Raw genomic sequence first — 20,890 nt, 5'->3', positions numbered from 1 at the left:
GGAATTGGTTCTCACAAACAGCAAGGCTTTTTTGGATACCATTCATTCTTGCAAGAAGCTTTCTTTTCCTAAAAAATATATTGCCAAAGATATCTTTATTCCACGTGTGCATAGCATTGGGTAAATTTTTTAAGGCATCATGTATAGTAACAGAGTGGAGCCAAAATTGTTTGACAATGTCACTATACTAGGGATGTGTTGTCCATGGGATTTCGAATCTAAATGACCTATTTTGTTGGGATTGAGGAAGGCCATTGCAACAAGTGAGAATCATGGTTCAAAGTCGAGGTATCGATGATAATATCGATAGGTATTGTTCCACATCGGTCACGGTGTATTGGGATATTATCGAGCGATACGAAGCAAATATGTTATACAGTTCTTAAAAAACTCTCAAGAAATTAGTAAAATTATAAAAACAATTAAACATCACAAATTACTAGATAATATTACAAAACAAAAGTTTTATAATATCAAATATTTATAAATTAATTATACAAATATTTGAGTCATACATGCAATGTTAAAATAAAGTGGATCACCGTCGAATTCAAAATGATCGTCATCTTCAACATCAACATTCCTCCTACACCATTTTTAATGTCATAGTGTTTTTAATAATACAATATATTTAACAAAATATAATCTATATAATATTTAAAAAAATATTTAATTAAGAAAATGGTGAAAAAGACGCTAAAAGAAATCTTGGGCCACTTTATCAGCATCACTCTTGTCAAGAATTTTCACCATGGATTGAAGAAGAGGAAATTTCTCATTCATTTGGTCCCATCGAACTTTGAACCCATGAAACTTCATATTTCTCTCTTTTTCTTGAGCTTAATCCCTTTTCAGCAATGGAGATTACAACAAAAGTGAAAAACAAGATAGTGATGGAATTACAATCTCATTATATCTCACCATAATGCCCAAAGCAATAATCTTATCTCGTCTTCTTCAGTCTCTTGTTGTCCCAACCATACTTAGTAGCTTCATTTTGGACATAATCGCATTGATAATATTTAATATTATCGGTGATATTATGGGATACAAATGATAATATCATTGTATCGATGATAATATTGAATAATATCATATATTACCAACGATTCCAAATCATCTCTGATAATATAGGGTAACGGGCATTTTCAGTGCTGATCTGGATATGATATTGTCCGATAGTTTGAACCATGGTGAGAATAGGGTGATGGTCATAGTTGTTCGGGGGAGGTGAAGAACCATATCTTCAAGGAAGCATAATCTCCATTCGTTGTTAGCTAAAGATCTGTCCAAGCATTCCCTAATAGCCACCATGCATGCCTTGTCTAGAATTATACCAGGTTAATTTGGGGCCTTCAAACCTGAGATCTATGAGGCTGTAATGTTTCATCATGTCAATCTTCGGCAACGAGACTGACTCAGTAACCTACCTCCTTTCTTTTCTATAGTACTAGCAACCTTATTGAAGTCTCCAGTTACTAGCCAATTAAGGTAAATTGATTTGTTCACTTATGGTTTCTAAATTCTGCCAAAGTTCTTCTATAACTCCAAGATTTGGGCTTGCATAACATCCGGAACATAGCCACATTTCATTGGTTGTAGGTCCAATGGTCCCATGTATGACTTGTTGTGTAACACCAATAATCTCAACTTTCGTTCACTCTCTATCCCAAAACATCCAGATACCTCCTTCTCTTCCCCTTGAGGGGGCTCTACAAACTCCCGTGAATCTAAGATTGTTGGAGATTCGTTGTGCCCGCTCTTCTGAAACTTTAGGCTCAAGCAAGAAGACCACATCCAGTTTGTTTAAACGTACAAGCTCTGCCAAGTTGTTTCTGAAATCCCTATTCCCAGCTCCCTGACAATTCTAAGTTAAAATTTTCATCTTTGACAAAATCTATTTGGACTGCACAATATTGCTCTCTAATCTTGTTTGTGTACATTACCAAAACTTATTTCAGTGAGGATATTAGAGTTTTCAACTGGTCCTACACAAAACTTATTTTCCTTAGTTATTTCCTGGGTTGGGGTTGCACACTAATTTTTGAGCAATGGAGATCTCCTGAAGCCATTTTCGCCCATTTGTGATCCTATGTACTTGAGAGAAGGCTTTGGGTATCATTTTCTCTTGTTGTGATAAATACTTATCAAATTGATTATTTACCCGAAAATTACCTCAATTTCCTTCCCCAATGCCTCAGATTTTGGCAGGTTCTACTTTCAAGTTGTCACAGAATACAGAACACTGCAGATGAAGTTTTTGGTGAAGACGATTGCTGCTGGCATTTCCTGATGCGCTGGCCACTGACGTGGAGTCCACACAGGACTCTAACTTAACCCTTCATTGTTATTTTGTGTTTCATGTTTTTGTTAGCTTTCTCAGTCAATTTTGAAATTAGTTAGAAATAGTTATAACTGCATCTACTTGCTTCCTTTTTGTATATATAGGAACTGTGTACAACTCTGTTTTTTGCAGCTGAATATACAAGAAATGGCTTCCTTTTGGCCAGCTCAATTCTCTGCTTTATCTCTGCTTATTTTTTCTAGAATTCTCTACTTGTTACATGGTATCAGAGCCTTCATATGAAGGTCTCTGAATACTACTGTTTTTTTGGAGTTTTTTTTTTTTTTGTATTGAATGAACATGGGAGACACAACCAGAACCAACAGACAATCAAATCCGACGACGATGGAAACTGGAGAAGGGGGAAGACAGACAGTACCTGAGGCACTTCAACTACATGGATCCGATCATCCTGGTATGATCCTTGTCGGTACATTACTAACCAAGAGCAATTACCTCACATGGAGCTATGCGGTGAAAAGAGCTCTCCAAGCTAAAATGAAGCTAGGATTCATCGACGGGACCACCACAAAACCGAGTGTTGCTGATCCGTTTTTTGAGCAATGGATATGAGTCGATAGCATGGTTACAACATGGATCCTCAACTGTATCTCCAAAGAGATTGTTGGCAGTTTTATGTACGCCAAATCTGCAAGAACATTGTGGCTTGATTTGGAAGAGAGGTATGGAGAATGCAATGGTCCCTTGCTGTATCAACTACAGCGAGAAATTACACTACTAACACAAGGAAACAAGTCGGTAGTTGAATATTTCTCACGTTTGCGCATGTTTTGGGATGAGTTGGATGTCTTAATGCCTGTTCCCCAATGTACCTGTGGATGTACCTGTGGAGCCTCTAAGGCTGCTGCAGATCAAGCTCTTTTCACTAGGCTTACACAATTCCTCATGGGGTTGAGCGAGACTTTCGATCACCTACGTGACCAACTGCTCGTGATGGATCCAGTTCCTACAGTCAACAAAGCTTATTCTATGATTTTGCGGGTCGAAAAACAGAGGAAAGTGAATATGGAAGGTGCAGAAACTATGGAGAATCTTGCTATGCATGTGAAGGTAGGTGGACGAAAGGAGCATACATCCAGACAATGGCAACATAGAACACCTACAGACAAAAGGAACATGTACTGCAACAATTGTGACCGCCGAGGCCATTCGAGAGATACTTGCTTCAAACTTCACGGGACGCCGGACTGTTATCGAGATTTAATTGAGAAGCAGAAGAAGGAGACAAGGGGAATACGGGCATACAGTGCAAAAACAGAGGACATCCAACGACAGAAAGAACACACACAAGAAGCTCTGTTGCAAGAACTAATACGCCTAGTGAAGGGGGAAGGCACTCAAACGCACATGCAAGAGGATCCGCTACAGGCTAATTTTGCACAATTGGAAAATTTTGCTAGTAAGAGTTGTGCTTTTTCTGGTTCCCTTGATAATATCTATGACTCTTGGATAGTTGACACAGGGGCTACTAATCATATGTGTGCAAACAAGTCCACTCTTCATTCTATTTCATCTTCTACACAACCTGCCATCGTATACCTCCCAGACGATACCACAAAGTATGTTACTCTCAAAGGAAATGTTCACTTACATCCTAACTTTACCCTCACTGATGTGCTATATGTTCCACATTTTCAGTACAACTTATTATCAGTTTCTAAACTTTGCTTAAACTCACATGTTAAACTGAATTTTTACTCTTCTCATTGTACCTTTCAGGACCTGAAGACTAGGAGAATTATAGCCGTAGGACAGCTACACAAGAACCTCTATGTGTTAAACAAATCTTCTTTCAGTTCTGTTGTGTAGATAACTTTACATCCAAGCTTCACTCTTCTTGTAATGTTTCAATTTCATGTAATAATGCTTTATGGCATAAACGCCTAGGACATCCTTCTTTGACTGTTATGAAGCATATACCTGCTGTATATTCTAATGAAACACTCGATACTTGCATGATTTGTCCCATTGCGAAACAGAGTCGTCTACCTTTCCAGTCAAGTACCATTCGTTCAACACATACCTTTGAACTCATACATGTCGATCTCTGGGGCCCCTTTAAAACTAAAACTCTAAATGGGTGTAATTATTTCCTTACTATTGTTGATGACTTCAGTCGAGCTACATGGACCTTTATGCTTCGTTATAAAACACAAGTTTTGCATACGATAGACCTCTTCCTCAAAATGGTTCATACTCAATTTGAGTCCAAGGTCAAGGTATTGAGATCGGATAATGGGTCGGAATTTATAAGTGGTGTTTTTCAATTTCTTCTTCATTCTCTTGGCATCCTATACCAACGATCCTGTCCACACACACCCCAACAAAACGGCGTGGTGGAAAGGAAACATCGCCACATACTTGATGTAGCACGAGCTTTACTTTTTCAAGCACATCTCCCTTCAACATTCTGGGGGGAATCGATCCTTGCTGCCACTCATTTGATCAATAGATTTCCCACTCATGTCCTAAAGTGGCAATCTCCTTATGAGGTACTCTACCATAAACTCCCTTCTTATTCAAATCTTAGAGTTTTCGGTTGTCTTTGTTTCGCATCTAACACATCACCTTCTAAAAATAAATTTGATGCTCATGCTTGAAAATGTGTTTTTCTTGGTTACAGTCACATGCATAAGGGCTACAAAGTCTTGGACTTGGAATCTAATCTCCTGTTTCATTCCCGTGACGTCGTCTTTAATGAGGATATTTTTCCTTACAATTCCCCTCTGCCTACTTCTGTACATACTCCTCCAGCCCCTGCAACAATATACCTAGATGATGACAGTGACATCCATCAAGATTGTCCTAGTCCTACTCCCTCTGTCATCAGTCCATCTTCGCCACTGCCTACTGCTGGTTCTACTTCCCCACAGCCTCCTGATTCCACTCTAGTCTCTCCATATATTCCTCCTCCACGTTGCTCTCTTCGTTCTACTCAAAAACCAGCTTGGTTGGCTGACTATGTGTGCCATTGTGATACCAAAACTGCTGCTTCTTGTCTCCCTGATCATTTTCAGTTTGCACATATGTCTTTAGTTGCCCTGTTGTCTTCTGTTCAGGAGCCCAGGTGTTATCTCGAAGCCAGTAAAGATGCCAAATGGGTGAACGCCATGAACGAGGAGATTATAGCCTTGGAAGCCAATCATACTTGGGACCTCGTTTCTCTACCTCCGGGCAAGCGAGCCATTGGTTGTCGCTGGTTTTCCAAGCTGAAACTTAACCCAGATGGAAGCGTTCAACGTCACAAAGCTCGCTTGGTGGCTAAAGGTTACAACCAAATCGAAGGCGTCGACTTCTTTGATAGTTTTTCTCCGGTGGCCAAGACTGTGACCGTGCATATTTTCTTGGCTGTGGTTGTAGCTCATGGTTGGCCTTTATGGCAATTAGACATCAATAATGCGTTTTTATATGGCCATCTCGATGAGGAAGTCTACATGTTACCTCCTGAAGGCTATTCCTTACCTGCCCCACACCTGGTTTGTAAACTGGCTCGCTCTCTTTATGGCTTGAAGCAAGCCTCTCGACAATGGAACATTGAACTCACCGCTAAGCTTGAAGATTTTGGATACGTGCAGTGCCCACATGATCATTGCCTGTTCTTGAAGATTACTTCCACATGTTTTGTTGCCTTACTAATCTATGTTGATGACATTTTATTAACAGGTGATTCTGCTGCTGAGATTACAGCCTTGAAAGATTACTTGCACTCCCTCTTCACCATCAAGGATTTGGGATATGCTAAGTATTTTTTGGGGCTGGAGTTTGCTCGCTCCTCTCACGGACTTCTTGTCACACAACACAAGTATCTCACAGACATCATCACTGATGCCCGTTTGCAGGATGCGAGGGTCGCTTCTACACCTCTACCATCGGGTCTTAAGCTCACTGATGATGATGGATCTTTATTGTCTGATCCCAGTTTGTACAGGCGCTTGGTGGGTCGCCTCTTGTACCTCGGCTTCACGCGACCCGATATCTCCTTCGCCCTTCAACAACTCTCTCAGTTCCTTCAGCATCCAAGGTCCTCCCATTGGGATGCTGCGCTCCACGTCCTCCGCTATCTCAAAGGCACACCATCTTTGGGTCTTTTCTTCTCCTCCTGCAATTCTCTTCAGCCTACTGTGTACACAGACGCCTCTTGGGCCTCATGTCCCGACTCCCGCCATTCTATCACAGGGTATTGCATCTTCTTGGGTTCCTCCATCACTTCCTGGAAGACCAAGAAGCAGACGACCGTTTCTCGTTCCTCCACCGAGGCTGAATATCGCAGCTTTTAGGCCCAAATCCCCAAAGTCTAGAACCCTCAAACACTAATCGTGATTTGGGCAAGTATGAATTTTTCAATCTGTATTGCGAGGAGTCCATGATGATAAAAATGAAAGCTTAAATCCACTATTACGAAGAATGGAGACTAGGCTTTTGAGGAGTTTTGAGAATGATAAATTATTTTTTCACAATTATTTCTCAAGTAAATCTTGAAACTTGAACAAAAATGGTGAAAATTGATGTTTTTATTAATTTCATGAAGCATCCAAGCTCCAAGGTGGAAAAAATGAGGTTTGTCCCTCCAATGCTGCCTCCTTCAATTTTAATGGCAGGGACAAAAATTGTCCAAAAAGTATCTGTTTGATGACTAATATTGTCAAGTTAAAAAAATTTAAGGACTAAAACTAAATAAGTGGTTAAGTATAGGGACCAAAATGATAATTCTTCGAAATTTGCTCTTGGTAAAGCAAATTAAGTTTCATCTTCATCTCCAGTACTGTAGTAAGTTCTCTCCTTAACAACTTTGTCCTCCGTCAAGCTTCCATGGCAATAATCATTCTCTGCGTTATCTTCTCCATCATCTCCATTCAACTGCTCGCGCGGAAACTGCAGCAGAAGCAGGGGAAGAAAACGTACCATCCAATTGGCGGCACCGTATTCCATCAGCTCGTCAACTTCAATAGGCTGCACGATTACATGACTGATCTTGCTGGGAAGCACAAGACTTACAGATTGATCGGCCCTTTTCGGAGTGAGGTTTATACCTCGGATCCGGCTAATGTTGAGTATATGCTGAAAACGAACTTTGAGAATTATGGCAAGGTATGTAGGGAGGGGCTGCTGTTAATTTCTTGAAATTTATTTTTTATTGTCGTAGTATGTGGAAAATAATGGTGCTAATTCTTGAAGTTTTTCCAGTACAGATGGTGAACTCCAGTTAATAAAACAGAACTAAAAAGAAAATTAAAAAGATTTAAGATCAAAATGTTATTCTAAAAAGTCAAAATACGAAAACGTCAAATGGCCTGAGTTACGAGACTAAAAAAGCATTTAATCCAAGAATTTAATGCATATAAAAAACTCTTCTTGAAAAAGAATTCAGAAAAGAGGACTTTGTTTGTTGAGAGCTAATTAGGTTGCAGTATATGTGAAGTAGGTGATTTTCTAAGCATTTTTTAAAGGAATCCTCCATATTGACTGATTGCAATAGCTTGAAACTTTTGTAGTTAATGATCTTGGCAGGGATGGTACAACTATAGCATTCTAAAGGATCTGTTAGGTGATGGAATTTTCACAGTTGATGGTGAGAAGTGGAGGGAGCAGAGAAAAGTGTCGAGCTATGAGTTCTCGACAAGGGTATTGAGGGATTTTAGTAGTGTGATTTTCAGAGATAATGTCGTAAAGCTTACCAGAATAGTGTCTGAAGCTGCAATCTCCAATGAGCCAATGGATATCCAAGTGAGTTTCTCCAGCTTCTTCAGACAAAATTTTCCCATCATCTTAGGGAGGAGACTGATAATAATGCAATGCAGGACCTTTTCATGAAGGCGACTTTAGATTCGATATTCAGAGTTGCATTTGGAGTTGATTTAGACACTATGTGTGGTTCGAACGAAGAAGGTGCAAAATTTAGCAATGCTTTTGATGATGCGAGTGCATTGACTCTGTGGAGGTACGTGGATATTCTGTGGAAGATAAAGAGAACTTTCGGTATTGGTTCAGAAGCAAAATTGAAGAAAACTCTCAGAGTGATTGATGAATTTGTGTACAAGTTGATCTCTAGTAAAAGTGAAAAAATGCATGAGTCGCCGGATGATTCAACTGTAGGTGAATTTCCTAACAACTTCCTTTTTTGACAGCTAAATGTAGACGATGGCTTAGCCTTTTCTTCCTTTTTTTTTTTTGGGTGTGTCTGCCAGCTCCAGTTGAAAAAAGAAGACATCTTGTCAAGGTTTTTGCAGTTCCAAGAGACAGATCCTAAGTACCTGAGAGATATCATATTGAATTTCATAATTGCTGGGAAGGACACAACAGCAACAACTATTTCCTGGTTTATTTACATGCTCTGCAAGCATCCTCTTGTACAGGACAAAGTGGCAAAAGAGATAAAAGATGTGACAGACTCAAAAGAGGTGGTAAGTATTTCAGAGTTTGCTGCTAGCGTGAGTGAAGAAAATCTGGAGAAGATGCATTACCTTCACGCTGCGTTGACCGAGACCCTGAGGCTCTATCCAGCTGTGCCAGTGGTAAGCAAGAGTTTTTGTTCGCATGCTATTATGGGACAACTATTATAAAGAACAAAAATATGTCGTACAAATTTTTCAGACGAATTCCTGATATTGCAATGACTCTTATCAGAAAATGTCTTGAACAAGGTTCGCTATGTGTTCATTCTTCATATAAATGCTGTGGACTAGTTACTTTTGAACTTCGGCTCTCAACAGACAACTGAACTCAGTTAAATAAAATGATTCAGTGTTTGGCTTGTACAGAGGCATACATGTGACTGGTTGTTCCCTAATGGAGGACTTCAAGAGTAACTGCACACCGTTCTGACACTTATTTTCGTTTATTAACTCTTTCTGTCTATTTTCCATGATTCAGAAATCATCTAAACGAGGTGCTTGGTGATGACTGATTCCCTATTTCACATGAAAATGATCTTCACAATAAAGCTGTTATAGGCGTGTTTGAACCTTTTTGCTCGGTAGGAACAGTTGAAGACTGGTCAGATTGTAAGTCTGATGCTGGCTGTTATCTGTGGCTTCAATAGCAATAGGTCTTGAGTAAGTCTGGTTACTAGTTTAGCCCTGTCAAGGCCTCAGTCAAGAAAAATTCAACCTACATGATCATGTTAATTTTCTTTGAAATTATTCATGTCCTCAACTTTTCAGGTGTTTTCCAGCATAGCAGATAAGATTCTTGCATTATTTTCCATCAGATGCTAATCCATAATTATGAATGTCCTTATGTCATAAATAGGATGCAAAAGTATGCTTGTCTGATGACACAATGCCAGATGGATACAGTGTGAATAAAGGCGATATGGTGGCTTATCAACCGTATGCAATGGGAAGGATGAGATTCATATGGGGTGACGACGCAGAGGACTTCAGACCAGAAAGATGGATCGATGAGAATGGCTGCTTCCAGCAGGAGAGCCCCTACAAATTTACAGCTTTCCAGGTTAGATGGAACATATCAGAGTATAACCTCATTATTCCAGGATTGCTCATGCTATAGTTCTTTAAACTTTGGTTTTAACATGTGAAATGGTACTCTGCCTGATCCCTATTCACCATTTGAAGGTTGAAAAATGCCTTAGAATAAAAATTCTTGCTGAACCATATTCCTGTAACAAATTTCTCAGAGTTTTTTCACATAATAAAATGAGCTTAAGGCTCTTGTTATAAATAAGATTGTAATTACTGATTTTTACCTCCTCCCTTCTGGAAATCATAGAATCTTATCTTAGAAACTGGGGATTAGACACAAAGTAATGATGCCCTTAAGTTTTAAAAATGGAATATTAACATCCCATCACTCAAAGAAACACATATTTTAACTTGAGTTCTTGTGATGAACAGGCCGGGCCTCGGATTTGTTTGGGAAAGGAATTTGCTTACAGGCAGATGAAGATCTTCTCAGCTGTTCTGCTGAGATTCTTTGTCTTTAAATTAAGTCATGAGGGGCAAACGGTGAAGTACAGAACAATGATCAATCTTCACATTGATGGGGGGCTCAGCGTTCGTGCCTTCCACAGATCAGATATGAAGTCGACGTGAACTCATACTGGATTCATCTCTGTTTTGGAGGCTGGAAACGTTGTTGCTCGTGACTATTTCTGAGTTCCAATAATGTATCATGGTCTTATCCATGATGTAATCCATCATTTCACTATTTCAAGTGCGTTGTTGTAAAATGTAATGAACAGAAAAGTTTGCCATGAACACAAAAGGTCTACAATCTAATACGATACCCCTCTTAAGACACATTCTTTTATCACAATTTCTCAATTTGAAACAATTCTGGTATTCCTTATGACAGTATTTCATGATACAATTCAAGAATTCAGCACTTTATGTTACGTCAACATTATATTTTCATTAATATTTCATAACTCTACTTAAGCAATACCAAAATGGGTGGCAGCGATTGGATTTGAATGATAACAATAAAAACTTCTGGGCAGAAATTGGATCAACTAAAAAAAGGAATTAAACAGTAATGATAAGCAACATCCTGAAGGCAACCATACCATATTTTTTGAAAAGTTTACAATGCATATAACAAAACATCCTAAACTATAAACAAGTGGGCAACATGAATGGAAGTGCACTTGAAAAGGTCGATTGGCTTTTGTTCAGACAAGGCACTGGACCCAAATCCTCAGAGTATAACCAGGGGTAACAGGTAGAAAGCATTAGTATGTTACTGAATATAACCCCACCTTTCCGATATTTTATTTCCGTGTGTAGGGAAGAGCCATCAAATATATTGCATCGGCACTGGATATAGCTTCCCAGGAAAATGCCCCTACAGAGGCTAAAATAACCATGTCTGTGTTTGACTAACTAGAAGAATGGCGACGTAGTCACAGGTGGAGGAAGCTGAACCCCAGGCCTTGATGCCCATCCTTTACGTTTCCTGTAGGCATCAACTGCTTGTAATCGAAGCCTTTCTTGTGAAGCATCCTGGGTTTTCTTGAACGCCTTCATTATAACCGAAAACAATAGATTAATATCAGCAGTAGCTCAATCTCTGCATGCATCAATCTTATGGTAAAAGTTAAAGATGAAAACCTTAGGAACGGCAATTAACTTAGGCGGCGCCTCAACAACATCTCCAAATTTTATTTGTTCATGGCCTGGAAAATCATCATCCTCATCTGTCCTGGGCTTTTTGTGTTTCTTCTTTCTTGCTTCCAGGCGCCTGCAAAAGTTTCAAAACAAATCATACCTGGGGTCTAAGATGCCATCCATTATGAAACAGATGGCCCGTTATTAGTTCCTAAAAAAAAAACAGTCCTCAACGTAGCACATATGCACAGTTTTCACAACCAAAAGAGAGAAAACAAAAAGATAACTAGAATTTACATAACTTAAGAACCTTTTCCAGAGGTAAGAATATCAAGAAAAAAAGCAACAAGCTTACTGTTTTTTACGCTCTTTTCTTTGAGAACCAGCACCACCTGGTGCACCCACTGTCTCAAATCGGAGGTCATCTGCTTTTTTATTTTTCCTCTTCTTTTTCTTCTTCTTCTCATGCATATTATTTTGAGGGACATCATTGTCGTTTTTCATAGGTTGTGCCATCAAACTCTGATCAGTTCTTTTTCTTTTCATCCCTGTAGTCATAGAATCAGTTCCTTCCCCTGAATGAATTCCCTAGACACAAATAATAGTAAAGTTTACAAGCAATAACACAACAAAACTGTAAATGACTAGCTTCATGGAGTTATCAGTTCATATAAACAAATATATGTAGATTGCAAAGGTGTTTTACACTCCTAGCTAACTGCTGCCACCAAAATAGGAGCAATAATTGGACAAATCCCTTCACACAGCTCATTTCTCTTGAAACAGGGGACATAATGAAAAAAAGGTTACAGTCTGGTATTGTCACATGCTAGATATAGCTCCAGTGTTGGCTAAGAAGAATAATTGGACAACCAGGGATGCTGTGGGATGACAATAATCTTTTGACACAGAACATTATGAGTGAAAAGCAACAGAGGACTTACAAGAAAACAGCTTCCTTAGTATCCCATTGCTTCAATAATCCATGCACCTCAATGAGCTATATTTAGCATCATATTTTCATGCGCAAGCAATCAACATCCAGAATAGAAACACCATCTCATGGACTCGGACCGGAAAAAAGCAATTTGATTTGGAATCCCCAATCTTGCGCTCGGAATGCTAAAAAAGTCTAACCAATTGAGATGACATATCTGGTCTTTTCGCTTATTATCCATCTTATTGTTAGTTACAATCCCAACAAACATTCTTCTATAGGATAGCATTCCAACAAATAGACACTAGCCAATCAAGTTTCATGAAATGTCAATTCTATTTACTGATTTACTAGGATTTTCAAGTAGAAATTCAAATTCCATCAAAAACATTCAACCCTCCCTACCATTGCCAAGACCCAGTCAAGAATGGATTTTGCAGAATAACAATTTGTGACTCCAAATTCATGTCCATAACAAATACCACAGTTGTATTTCTCTCAGAGGACAAACGAGAAACATTAACAATCAAGCTGGCCTCACCTTATCAACCGCATTCCCTGTACTTTTCTTTGGACCATTACTCGGTTGTCTCACAGCTCCTGAAAACAACAGTTGAGTTTAAGATTTCATACCAAAAACAAAACAAACAAATTAACCAAAGAAAAAAGAAGAAGAAGAAGAACACAGAATAGATTAATAATAAGTAACTCCATTAGTAACTCTACAAAGCTTCCAACCTAACAAGTGAAAACAAGAAGCAAGCAGAAGGAAAGAGCGCCAAACACAACAACTCTCCCTACTCGCAATTTCAAAAAGAATTAAAGCAGATAATAACCGATGCAGAGACCCCAGAAATTCCAATTAATACATATCTTTAACAGGCCCACATGAATATACACATACACATATGATTCCAAGAATGTGAAGTATAAAGAACGGCGGAGCAGGGAACACCTGCCAAAGACATGATTTTACGAAGTTTGGAGGGGACAGCATCAACCGAAGAGGGATCGGGTGGCGGCGGTAGTCTACTGCTCCCTCCATGCGCCGCTCTATAATTCTTCTCTCTTCTCCTTATCCCCTTCCCCCCCATCTTTTCACCTCCAGTGCGTGCCTGTGACTATCTCTGTGTGTATGTCTCTGTGTGTGTGTGTGTGTGTGTGTGTGTGAGAGAGAGAGAGAGAGAGAGAGAGAAACCCTAACAAAGTTTTGGTACTCTATTGAACCCTGGGAACAAACATAATTTCTTAATTTGAATAGTCAATTCTAAATAATGAGTTTAAAACAGGTTGTGGCCGATAATTAATTGAGATAATTACAACTCCATCCCTTAAGAATGGTATATTTACATAAATTATTTTTAATTTTTGAAAAATTATACATATACCCATAAAAAAATATTAATATTATTACTGCAAATCACTCTTTTTTTTTTTAAATTACAAATACACCACTAAAAATATCGACATTACACAAACTACTCCTATTTTCTATTATCAAAAATGGTCTTGTAATTACAAAAAAATAATGGTCAAGATAAATAGACTATAAATTAGGGGTGTTAATATATAATTAACCCTTTAATATACATATATATACAAAATAAAATTTTTCATTAAGATATTTGAAATTTTCAATTTTTTTTGGTCATCAAATAGTTTAATTGGAGCTATAAATTAAATATAATAAATCTCATAGCAAAACTTGAAAATCAAAAGTGTGTAAGAGAAAAGCTAGAGACATAAATTGCTATTTTTCTGAAAAAATTCCCATAATTAATTACACTTGAAACTTTAGCCATTAAAATAAACGATAATTACATAATTGTTTAATATATCAATAAACTAAACAAATATCAGTCTGATCAATACATCAATATAATATAAAATAACCTACAGATCCAGTAAAATTTGAGCCCATAACCTTAATTTTATTTATAGGATCCCAAACCTTAATCACTAACTAAGACATTATTCATCCATCGGAACAATTTTAAGTAGTCGATGCTGCAAGGATGGACCTGATGCGAGTTTTGTACGGTTAATAGGGCATACGAGGGGCGACTACTGTAGCAATTCTTCTTAATCGCGGTCACAAGATTAAAATCACTGTTATTAAATATTCAAATTGAGTCATTGTCGTCGCTTAAAATGTGAGTCATCATTGTAACCCCAATAGGCCAAAACGACTTCTTATAATCAAGTTATGAATCTACTGCTGTATACAGATATAAGTAAAAATATTTCTGAAATTGTTGGTAGTTAAATCCACACATCGATCTTGAATTATTTTCATATATGTTGTACGGATATACGGACATATACACCTGACATTTGTTACAAATCTTTAAACTGTTTAAAAAAAATTGCATTTTTAGTATCATATTTTAGGATAATTTGCAATCTAGTACCATATTTTTCGAAATAGCTTGAAATAGTATTACAACATAGGCTCTATTTGCATTTTTTGATGTTGTAGGTAGATTAATGATGGCAAGACCAAAAAAATTGTATATGTGATCGATGGAAGTCTAAAAAGGTCACACACAAATCTTTAACAAAATTGGAGAATATACACCAATTTTGCAAAATATTCTAAATTGTGGTAGCAATATTGCAAAGTATCTTAAATTGCGTACCAAAAATATAATTTATTTTAATTTTTTGCCCGCCCTTGCTACATAACTTAATGGCACGTGCAAGACATGTAGAGCCTATTTCTTTGTACCATTTCAAGTAATTTCACAAAATATGGTACTAATATTGCAAAATATTCTAAATTATGGTACCAATATTGCAAAATACCTCAATTTTGGTACCAAAAATATAATTTTTTTAATTTAATTTAGGAAAAAATATTTTTTTAGTCCGTTAGGTATGTCCAATTTTAGTTTTAGTCCTATAAGTATGTCCATTTTTTATTAACTCCAGTAACTTACAAAATTGATTAGTTTTAGTCTTCCAGTCGATTCGATTTATAATTTGCACCGAAAAAGTGACATGACATGGCACCTAGATGTGTTTTAATTGATTTATAATCCTATGTGGCTAAAATTATGATGTGGAAGACAAGTTGGTCATCTTTTGGAGGGAAGAAAGGTGACTTTTCTTCTCTCTAAACTTACACAAAAGATGGTCAACTTGTCTTCTACATCATAATTTTAGCCACATACGATTATAAATCAACAAAAACGCATCTAGGAGTCATGCCATGTCATTTTTCTGGCGCAAATTATAAATCCAATCGACCGGAGGACTAAAACTAATCAATTTTGCAAGTTACTGGAGTTAATAAAAAATTGTCATACTTATAGGACTAAAACTAAAATTGGGCATACTTAACGAACTAAAACTAAAATTGGGTATACTTAACGGACTAAAACTAAAATTGGGCAACGGACTAAAACAATATTTTTTCCTTTAATTTATGAATTATTTTTTAGTTTCTAAAAATAAATGAAGAGGAAACATTTATTTATGTAATTACATTAAGTCTTAATTCAAATTTAATTTGAATTTTTGAACAATATTTAAACATAATTTATTTGTTTTGCCAAAAAAAAAAAGAAAAAAGATTTTACAATTTCCCCCATCCTTCCTTCAGACAGCAATGTTACAGGACAACTCACCATTAATATAAAACGATATTACCCGTCACACACTGCTTCTGCTTGACTTTCATAAACAAATCTCTCAAGCATTCCTTCAAGATTTACAATCAACCGTCTTCAATACAATCATGGCAGCACCCAGAGCCATGGCGCTCTGCCTGATTGAGGTGGCGCTGCTCATCTATGCGGCGGCCGCAGCGACGTCTTACAGCAACCACACGGTGGGGGGAGATGCCGGCTGGTTCTTCAACTCCACCACCAATAAGACTTCTGCTGACTATAATGCTTGGGCTGCCAACCAGACCTTCAATCTTGGAGACTATCTGAGTAAGTTGGTGATGACCACGAGATGATTTCGGAGTTTAATCTGATCTCTTCTGTTCGGTGTTCTTCGCCTTTTTATGTTTATTTTGGATTTTATGAGTTGGGATTTCTTTGTTTGTTGTCTTCTCTTGGTGCTTGCTTGTGTGGTGTTTGTAGAAATGCTTGACTGTTAGTAGATTTAGAGGTCCGCCAAATTTTCTTGGTTATAGATTTGAATTTTATGCTCATTCCTGTTTACAGATTCTTTGCTTCGATGTTATTGGTCTGGATTGTTCAATTAGATTGTAGCAAAATATATGTTTCACTTTCTGCCAAAATCATAGACAGTGATAGCAGAATTCAAGTAACAAGAAATCATTAGTTAGGATTACCTGAGTTTTAGGGCCCATCACATTCACAGACCTGTTGCTATTGCTTCTGTGTGGATCAAATTTAGAAAATGGGAAATCAAGATTACGATTAACACTTCGATAGCTTTTATTTTCTTGATGTCTTGATCATTTGCGACTAACAATGCATAAACATAGAGCTTTTGCATTGTTGAAAGGCCTACAGGACCGACGTTGTTGCCTGCATTGGCTTGTTTACTGAAGTTGCTTAGACTTGGGGCAAGGAATAAAGGTTGTTGATCCGAAAGAATTTATTGCTCTTGACCTAGAAAAGTGCAAATCCGACATTTAATTCAGATTTCAATGTGCTATCACTATAAAAGTAACACTTTATTCACGAGGATTACAAGGGATCACATCTACAAAATTCATTCTGAAAACATGCGAGAAACTTAGAGTTGCATGGTTGCATTTGATTACTGATATAGAGGTTTGGGATCTGATAATCTGGTTATTGGACTGTTGAAATTAGAGTTTGTGACAAATTTGCTAGAAGTTGAATATACGTGAGAATTTTCAATTTCCAATGTGAATTCAACAAGGAATGTTCGATTTAATTACCAATGAGGTATGGCCTAGATCATGGGTTTGAGACCCATTAGAGTATGTGTTTTATCTAGTGCGATCATAGGTCGTGATTAATTAATATATGTTATTAGTTACTCAATGATTATTGTTGATTATTACAATTGTTAAATAGTGCTATTGATGTATGCATCAGTCACTCACACAGGAAAAGAAAAGAGCTTGTGGTTTGATTTTGCCTTCACCAAGAAAAAATGCTTGAAGTGAAAACAGATGATAGACTGGCTGATTCTGTGTTCTTCTCTGGTAGCTACCCTTTAACTTCTCGTCGTTCTCTGTCTTTTTGCAGTTTTTAACACAAACACGAATCAAACCGTGATCCAGACCTACAACACAACGACTTACAATAGCTGCAGCATGGACGACTCATTAGACACCGATACATTTCAGTATGATGGGGGCAACAATGAATTTGGGAGCGCTGTGGTTATATCCGTACCCTTGACCATCGAGGGGACACAATACTACTTCTCGGATGCTGATGATGGTAAACAATGCCAACACGGAATGGCCTTTGAGATCAAGGTGACCCACGGGCTCGGCCTCCCCCCAAGCCTTAACCAACCACCACCTCCACCGTATGTTCCGCCACCAGAACCAGCAGACCAGGCACAAACGCCACCAATCACGGTTGTGACTAGTCCTCCAAGTGGTGGGATGAGGACTAGTGCTAACTTCAGTTGGTTGCTTTTGGTTCTTGTTTTAGTCTCATTCTTGGCATGATGAAACGAGTAAACTCTTCGGGTGTGACAACACCAAATGATCGGAAATTAAGTCAAATGACCCTATGATTCCAAATATATGATTTTTTCTTTTTTTTTTTTTTTTGGAGAGTTGAAATTTTGGGATCTTGAAATAATAACTTTTTTGTTGTTTGAATATACTCACATGACAAGAAAAAGTGATGAACTTTGCATTGTATTGAAGGATAGACAAGATATTGATCATGTACTTCTTTTTTTTTTTGGCAGTGATTTAAGAGATTAATTTGATATCTTGTGCTTTTTGTGGCTCATCTACTCAGAAAGATGATTCATTTTATAATTATTATATTGATAGTGTTAAATAAGAAGTTTATTGTTGTTAAACATTAATTAGGTTTAGTTAAACATTTTGTTAAATAATTGTTAAACATTTTGTAATTATCCCTTATTTCTTAAATAAAAATCACCTTTTTAATTAATCAATTAGATCAATTGTTGGAAAAAGTACTGAGTTAACAATTTGTAGTGTTGTTTTGAAAATTAAATCAGATTATTTTGAAAATCAAATCAGAATAAACAAACTGTTTGAATCCAAAATTAGCAAAGCAAACAAGTTGGAACAACAAGCAAACAATTAGATATGATATTTTACAAAAAAAAGTAAATCAGAAATTTACAAGAGAGTTGTATCGTAATAACTTTCACTTTATGTTAAATTACCAATCGAATCACAAAATTTTATTTGTTTGTCTTGAATAAATTATACGTCTCTGTTTTCTATGTGCACCAAATAGTATCAGTATTGCACTATACCAAAGATACCTCAAAAAAATACTAAGAAACATTAAGAAACTAGAGCTGAAACTCGGATGAGAGGGAGAGCTCGAGAGCAAACCAGGAGAGAAAGAGATGATTCTTGTAGTTGTGTTGGTGTGTTTGAAGTGAGGAGTGAATCAGCCTTATATAGGCATCACCAACACCAACAATAGGAAACAAATGCATAATTTTATTCGAACATAAATTATTAGCAGAAAAGACCGATGGTTTCAAGTTTGAAATTAAAGCTATTAAGATTAAAAACGTTTGACTAGAAAAAAATTGTTCCTGATCAAATTCGGATAAATTCAAATATTTTTACTATAAAAAAATATATAATGAGACATTCACCCTCACGCTCTAATGTTGGCGCCCAAGCCCGCACATAGGGGTGGCAGATGAGTCGAGCTCGCAAGCCGGCTCAATTTTGAGCTCGACTCGAGCTCAATTGTTTCTGTTCAAGGAGCTCGCAAGCTTTTTCTATTTTTTTTTTATTTTTTTATATATACTTTTATTTTTGAATTTTTTATATATATTTAATTTTATATTAATATTTAATCAATTCTATAATAAAAAATGATCATATATTATAATTATTAATCAATATCATATATTTTATTTTGGATTATAATAAATTATAGTATTTTTATTTATACATCTAATCTTTATACATAAATAAATTTAATCAACAACTTAGTAAATTATAACATTGTTTGTAATTAAAATTATTATTTAATATGACTATATAAACTTTATGTTATATTTTAATATATATTTGTATTACATTATACTTTTTTTAAATTGACAAGTAATTCACTTATGATTTTTTATGTATTTTTTAGTTTTATATTTATATCAGGATACATACTATGTATTATGCAATCTATTTCATTATTTATAAATTTATGTCAAAATTTAGTGATTTCTATGAATTAATCTAAAAATAATGATAATGATAATAATAGTGATGGTTGAACAATTTTAATTATTTTAATTATTATTTTATTATATATAAAGAGATCAATAAATTTAATTAATAATTACGATATCTTAAAATTTAGACATCCGATTCACAACAAATTTAAATATATATAAGACCGTGTCCATTAGATCATATCGAACGGTTTGATTTAAAATCGCATGGCTTGATTCTACGATACACCGACTTGAATGATTATTTTTATGTTCCGAATAAGATATCCTGACATCCGTATATTCAATAAGTCTAACACTTTACCAAGTGTATTTTTTTATAAGTTTAATCATATATAATGGTCTGATCTGAATTCTGATGGTCCGATTAACCCATGTTGTTCAACAATGTAAGATGATAATTACATCAATATAATACTAACATTTATAAATATATAATTTTACTGCAGATTGTGAACATATATTCATCTCAATTATAAAATATTTTTATGTATTTCAATTGCATCATTCCAGATAATGGATACTTTTCTACAATTTTAAATTGTTCAATATGATTTTTTGGTATATTTTACTAATTATATTACTACTAAATTAATTAGTAGTTTATATTTATAATAATAAATTAAATTTCGTACTATTTTGGTATATTTATAACATAGTATGCATTATGCAATCTATTTTATTACTTATAAATTTATGCAAAAATTTGGTGATTCTCATGATTTAATCTAATAATAATAATAATAATTAGCTTGAGCTCATCATATAGGAATTAAACTTGAGCTCACCAAAAAAGGTCAAGCTGGACTCGAGTTCCACTCATTTACACCCCTAGTATCAGCACCTTCTAGAATTACAAGGGATAGACTCCAGATACAAAATATCAGTTTATATAGGTGATCTGACACACCCTGCGACTTGTTAACGTCACATTGAACCTTCTTTGTCGGATCTCCACTTGGAAGGTTGTAATTGTTATCGTAGATATGTCACTGATGGGTTTTCAATCCCATCCCTAATCTGAATTTTTTATACTAGTGACACATCTAATTCTTTCGTTAAAGGATTAGCCACATTGCCTGTTTTCCCACAAAATCAATGCCTATAACTTAGTCCGCCACTAATTTCCTTGTGTACTTAAGTCTAACTTGGATGTGTTGT

At 36.2% G+C, this 20,890-nt stretch overlaps 4 protein-coding genes across 5 annotated transcripts; 3 read left to right on the top strand and 1 right to left on the bottom strand.

Annotated features, from left to right (window-relative positions):
* Nucleotides 1-2,926: 2,926 nt before the first annotated feature.
* Nucleotides 2,927-6,642, top strand: LOC148784981 (uncharacterized). Its single transcript, XM_088875653.1, has 3 exons — nucleotides 2,927-4,073; nucleotides 4,175-4,361; nucleotides 4,989-6,642. The coding sequence occupies exons 1-3, from the start codon at nucleotides 2,927-2,929 to the stop codon at nucleotides 6,640-6,642; spliced, it is 2,988 nt and encodes a 995-aa protein (XP_088731779.1).
* A 464-nt stretch (nucleotides 6,643-7,106) lies between these two features.
* On the top strand, nucleotides 7,107-10,623 carry LOC105173213 (cytochrome P450 704C1). 2 transcript variants are annotated; one of them, XM_020697832.2, is made up of 6 exons: nucleotides 7,107-7,453; nucleotides 7,874-8,089; nucleotides 8,179-8,454; nucleotides 8,551-8,877; nucleotides 9,614-9,817; nucleotides 10,219-10,623. In XM_020697832.2, exons 1-6 carry the CDS (start codon nucleotides 7,175-7,177, stop codon nucleotides 10,414-10,416), a joined length of 1,500 nt encoding a protein of 499 aa, XP_020553491.1. In that variant the 5' UTR covers nucleotides 7,107-7,174; the 3' UTR covers nucleotides 10,417-10,623. The 2 variants fall into 2 exon arrangements, with proteins under 2 accessions (XP_020553491.1, XP_011093193.1); XM_011094891.3 differs by having other exon boundaries at nucleotides 8,164-8,454.
* A 203-nt stretch (nucleotides 10,624-10,826) lies between these two features.
* On the bottom strand, nucleotides 10,827-13,619 carry LOC105173212 (coiled-coil protein). The gene is made up of 5 exons (XM_011094890.3): nucleotides 13,323-13,619; nucleotides 12,909-12,967; nucleotides 11,786-12,018; nucleotides 11,434-11,563; nucleotides 10,827-11,343 (listed from the first exon to the last, which is right to left on the bottom strand). Exons 1-5 carry the CDS (start codon nucleotides 13,459-13,461, stop codon nucleotides 11,206-11,208), a joined length of 699 nt encoding a protein of 232 aa, XP_011093192.1. The 5' UTR covers nucleotides 13,462-13,619; the 3' UTR covers nucleotides 10,827-11,205.
* Nucleotides 13,620-16,013: 2,394 nt separating this feature from the next.
* LOC105173211 (early nodulin-like protein 18) lies at nucleotides 16,014-18,270 on the top strand. The gene is made up of 2 exons (XM_011094889.3): nucleotides 16,014-16,305; nucleotides 17,566-18,270. The coding sequence occupies exons 1-2, from the start codon at nucleotides 16,107-16,109 to the stop codon at nucleotides 17,997-17,999; spliced, it is 633 nt and encodes a 210-aa protein (XP_011093191.1). The 5' UTR covers nucleotides 16,014-16,106; the 3' UTR covers nucleotides 18,000-18,270.
* Nucleotides 18,271-20,890: the final 2,620 nt, after the last annotated feature.

The sequence above is a fragment of the Sesamum indicum genome, linkage group LG11 (assembly GCF_026168435.1).
Source record: "Sesamum indicum cultivar Baizhima isolate 11 linkage group LG11, ASM2616843v1, whole genome shotgun sequence".
Classification (NCBI taxonomy): Eukaryota; Viridiplantae; Streptophyta; class Magnoliopsida; order Lamiales; family Pedaliaceae; genus Sesamum; species Sesamum indicum.
This window is presented reverse-complemented; position numbering and strand designations above follow the sequence as displayed.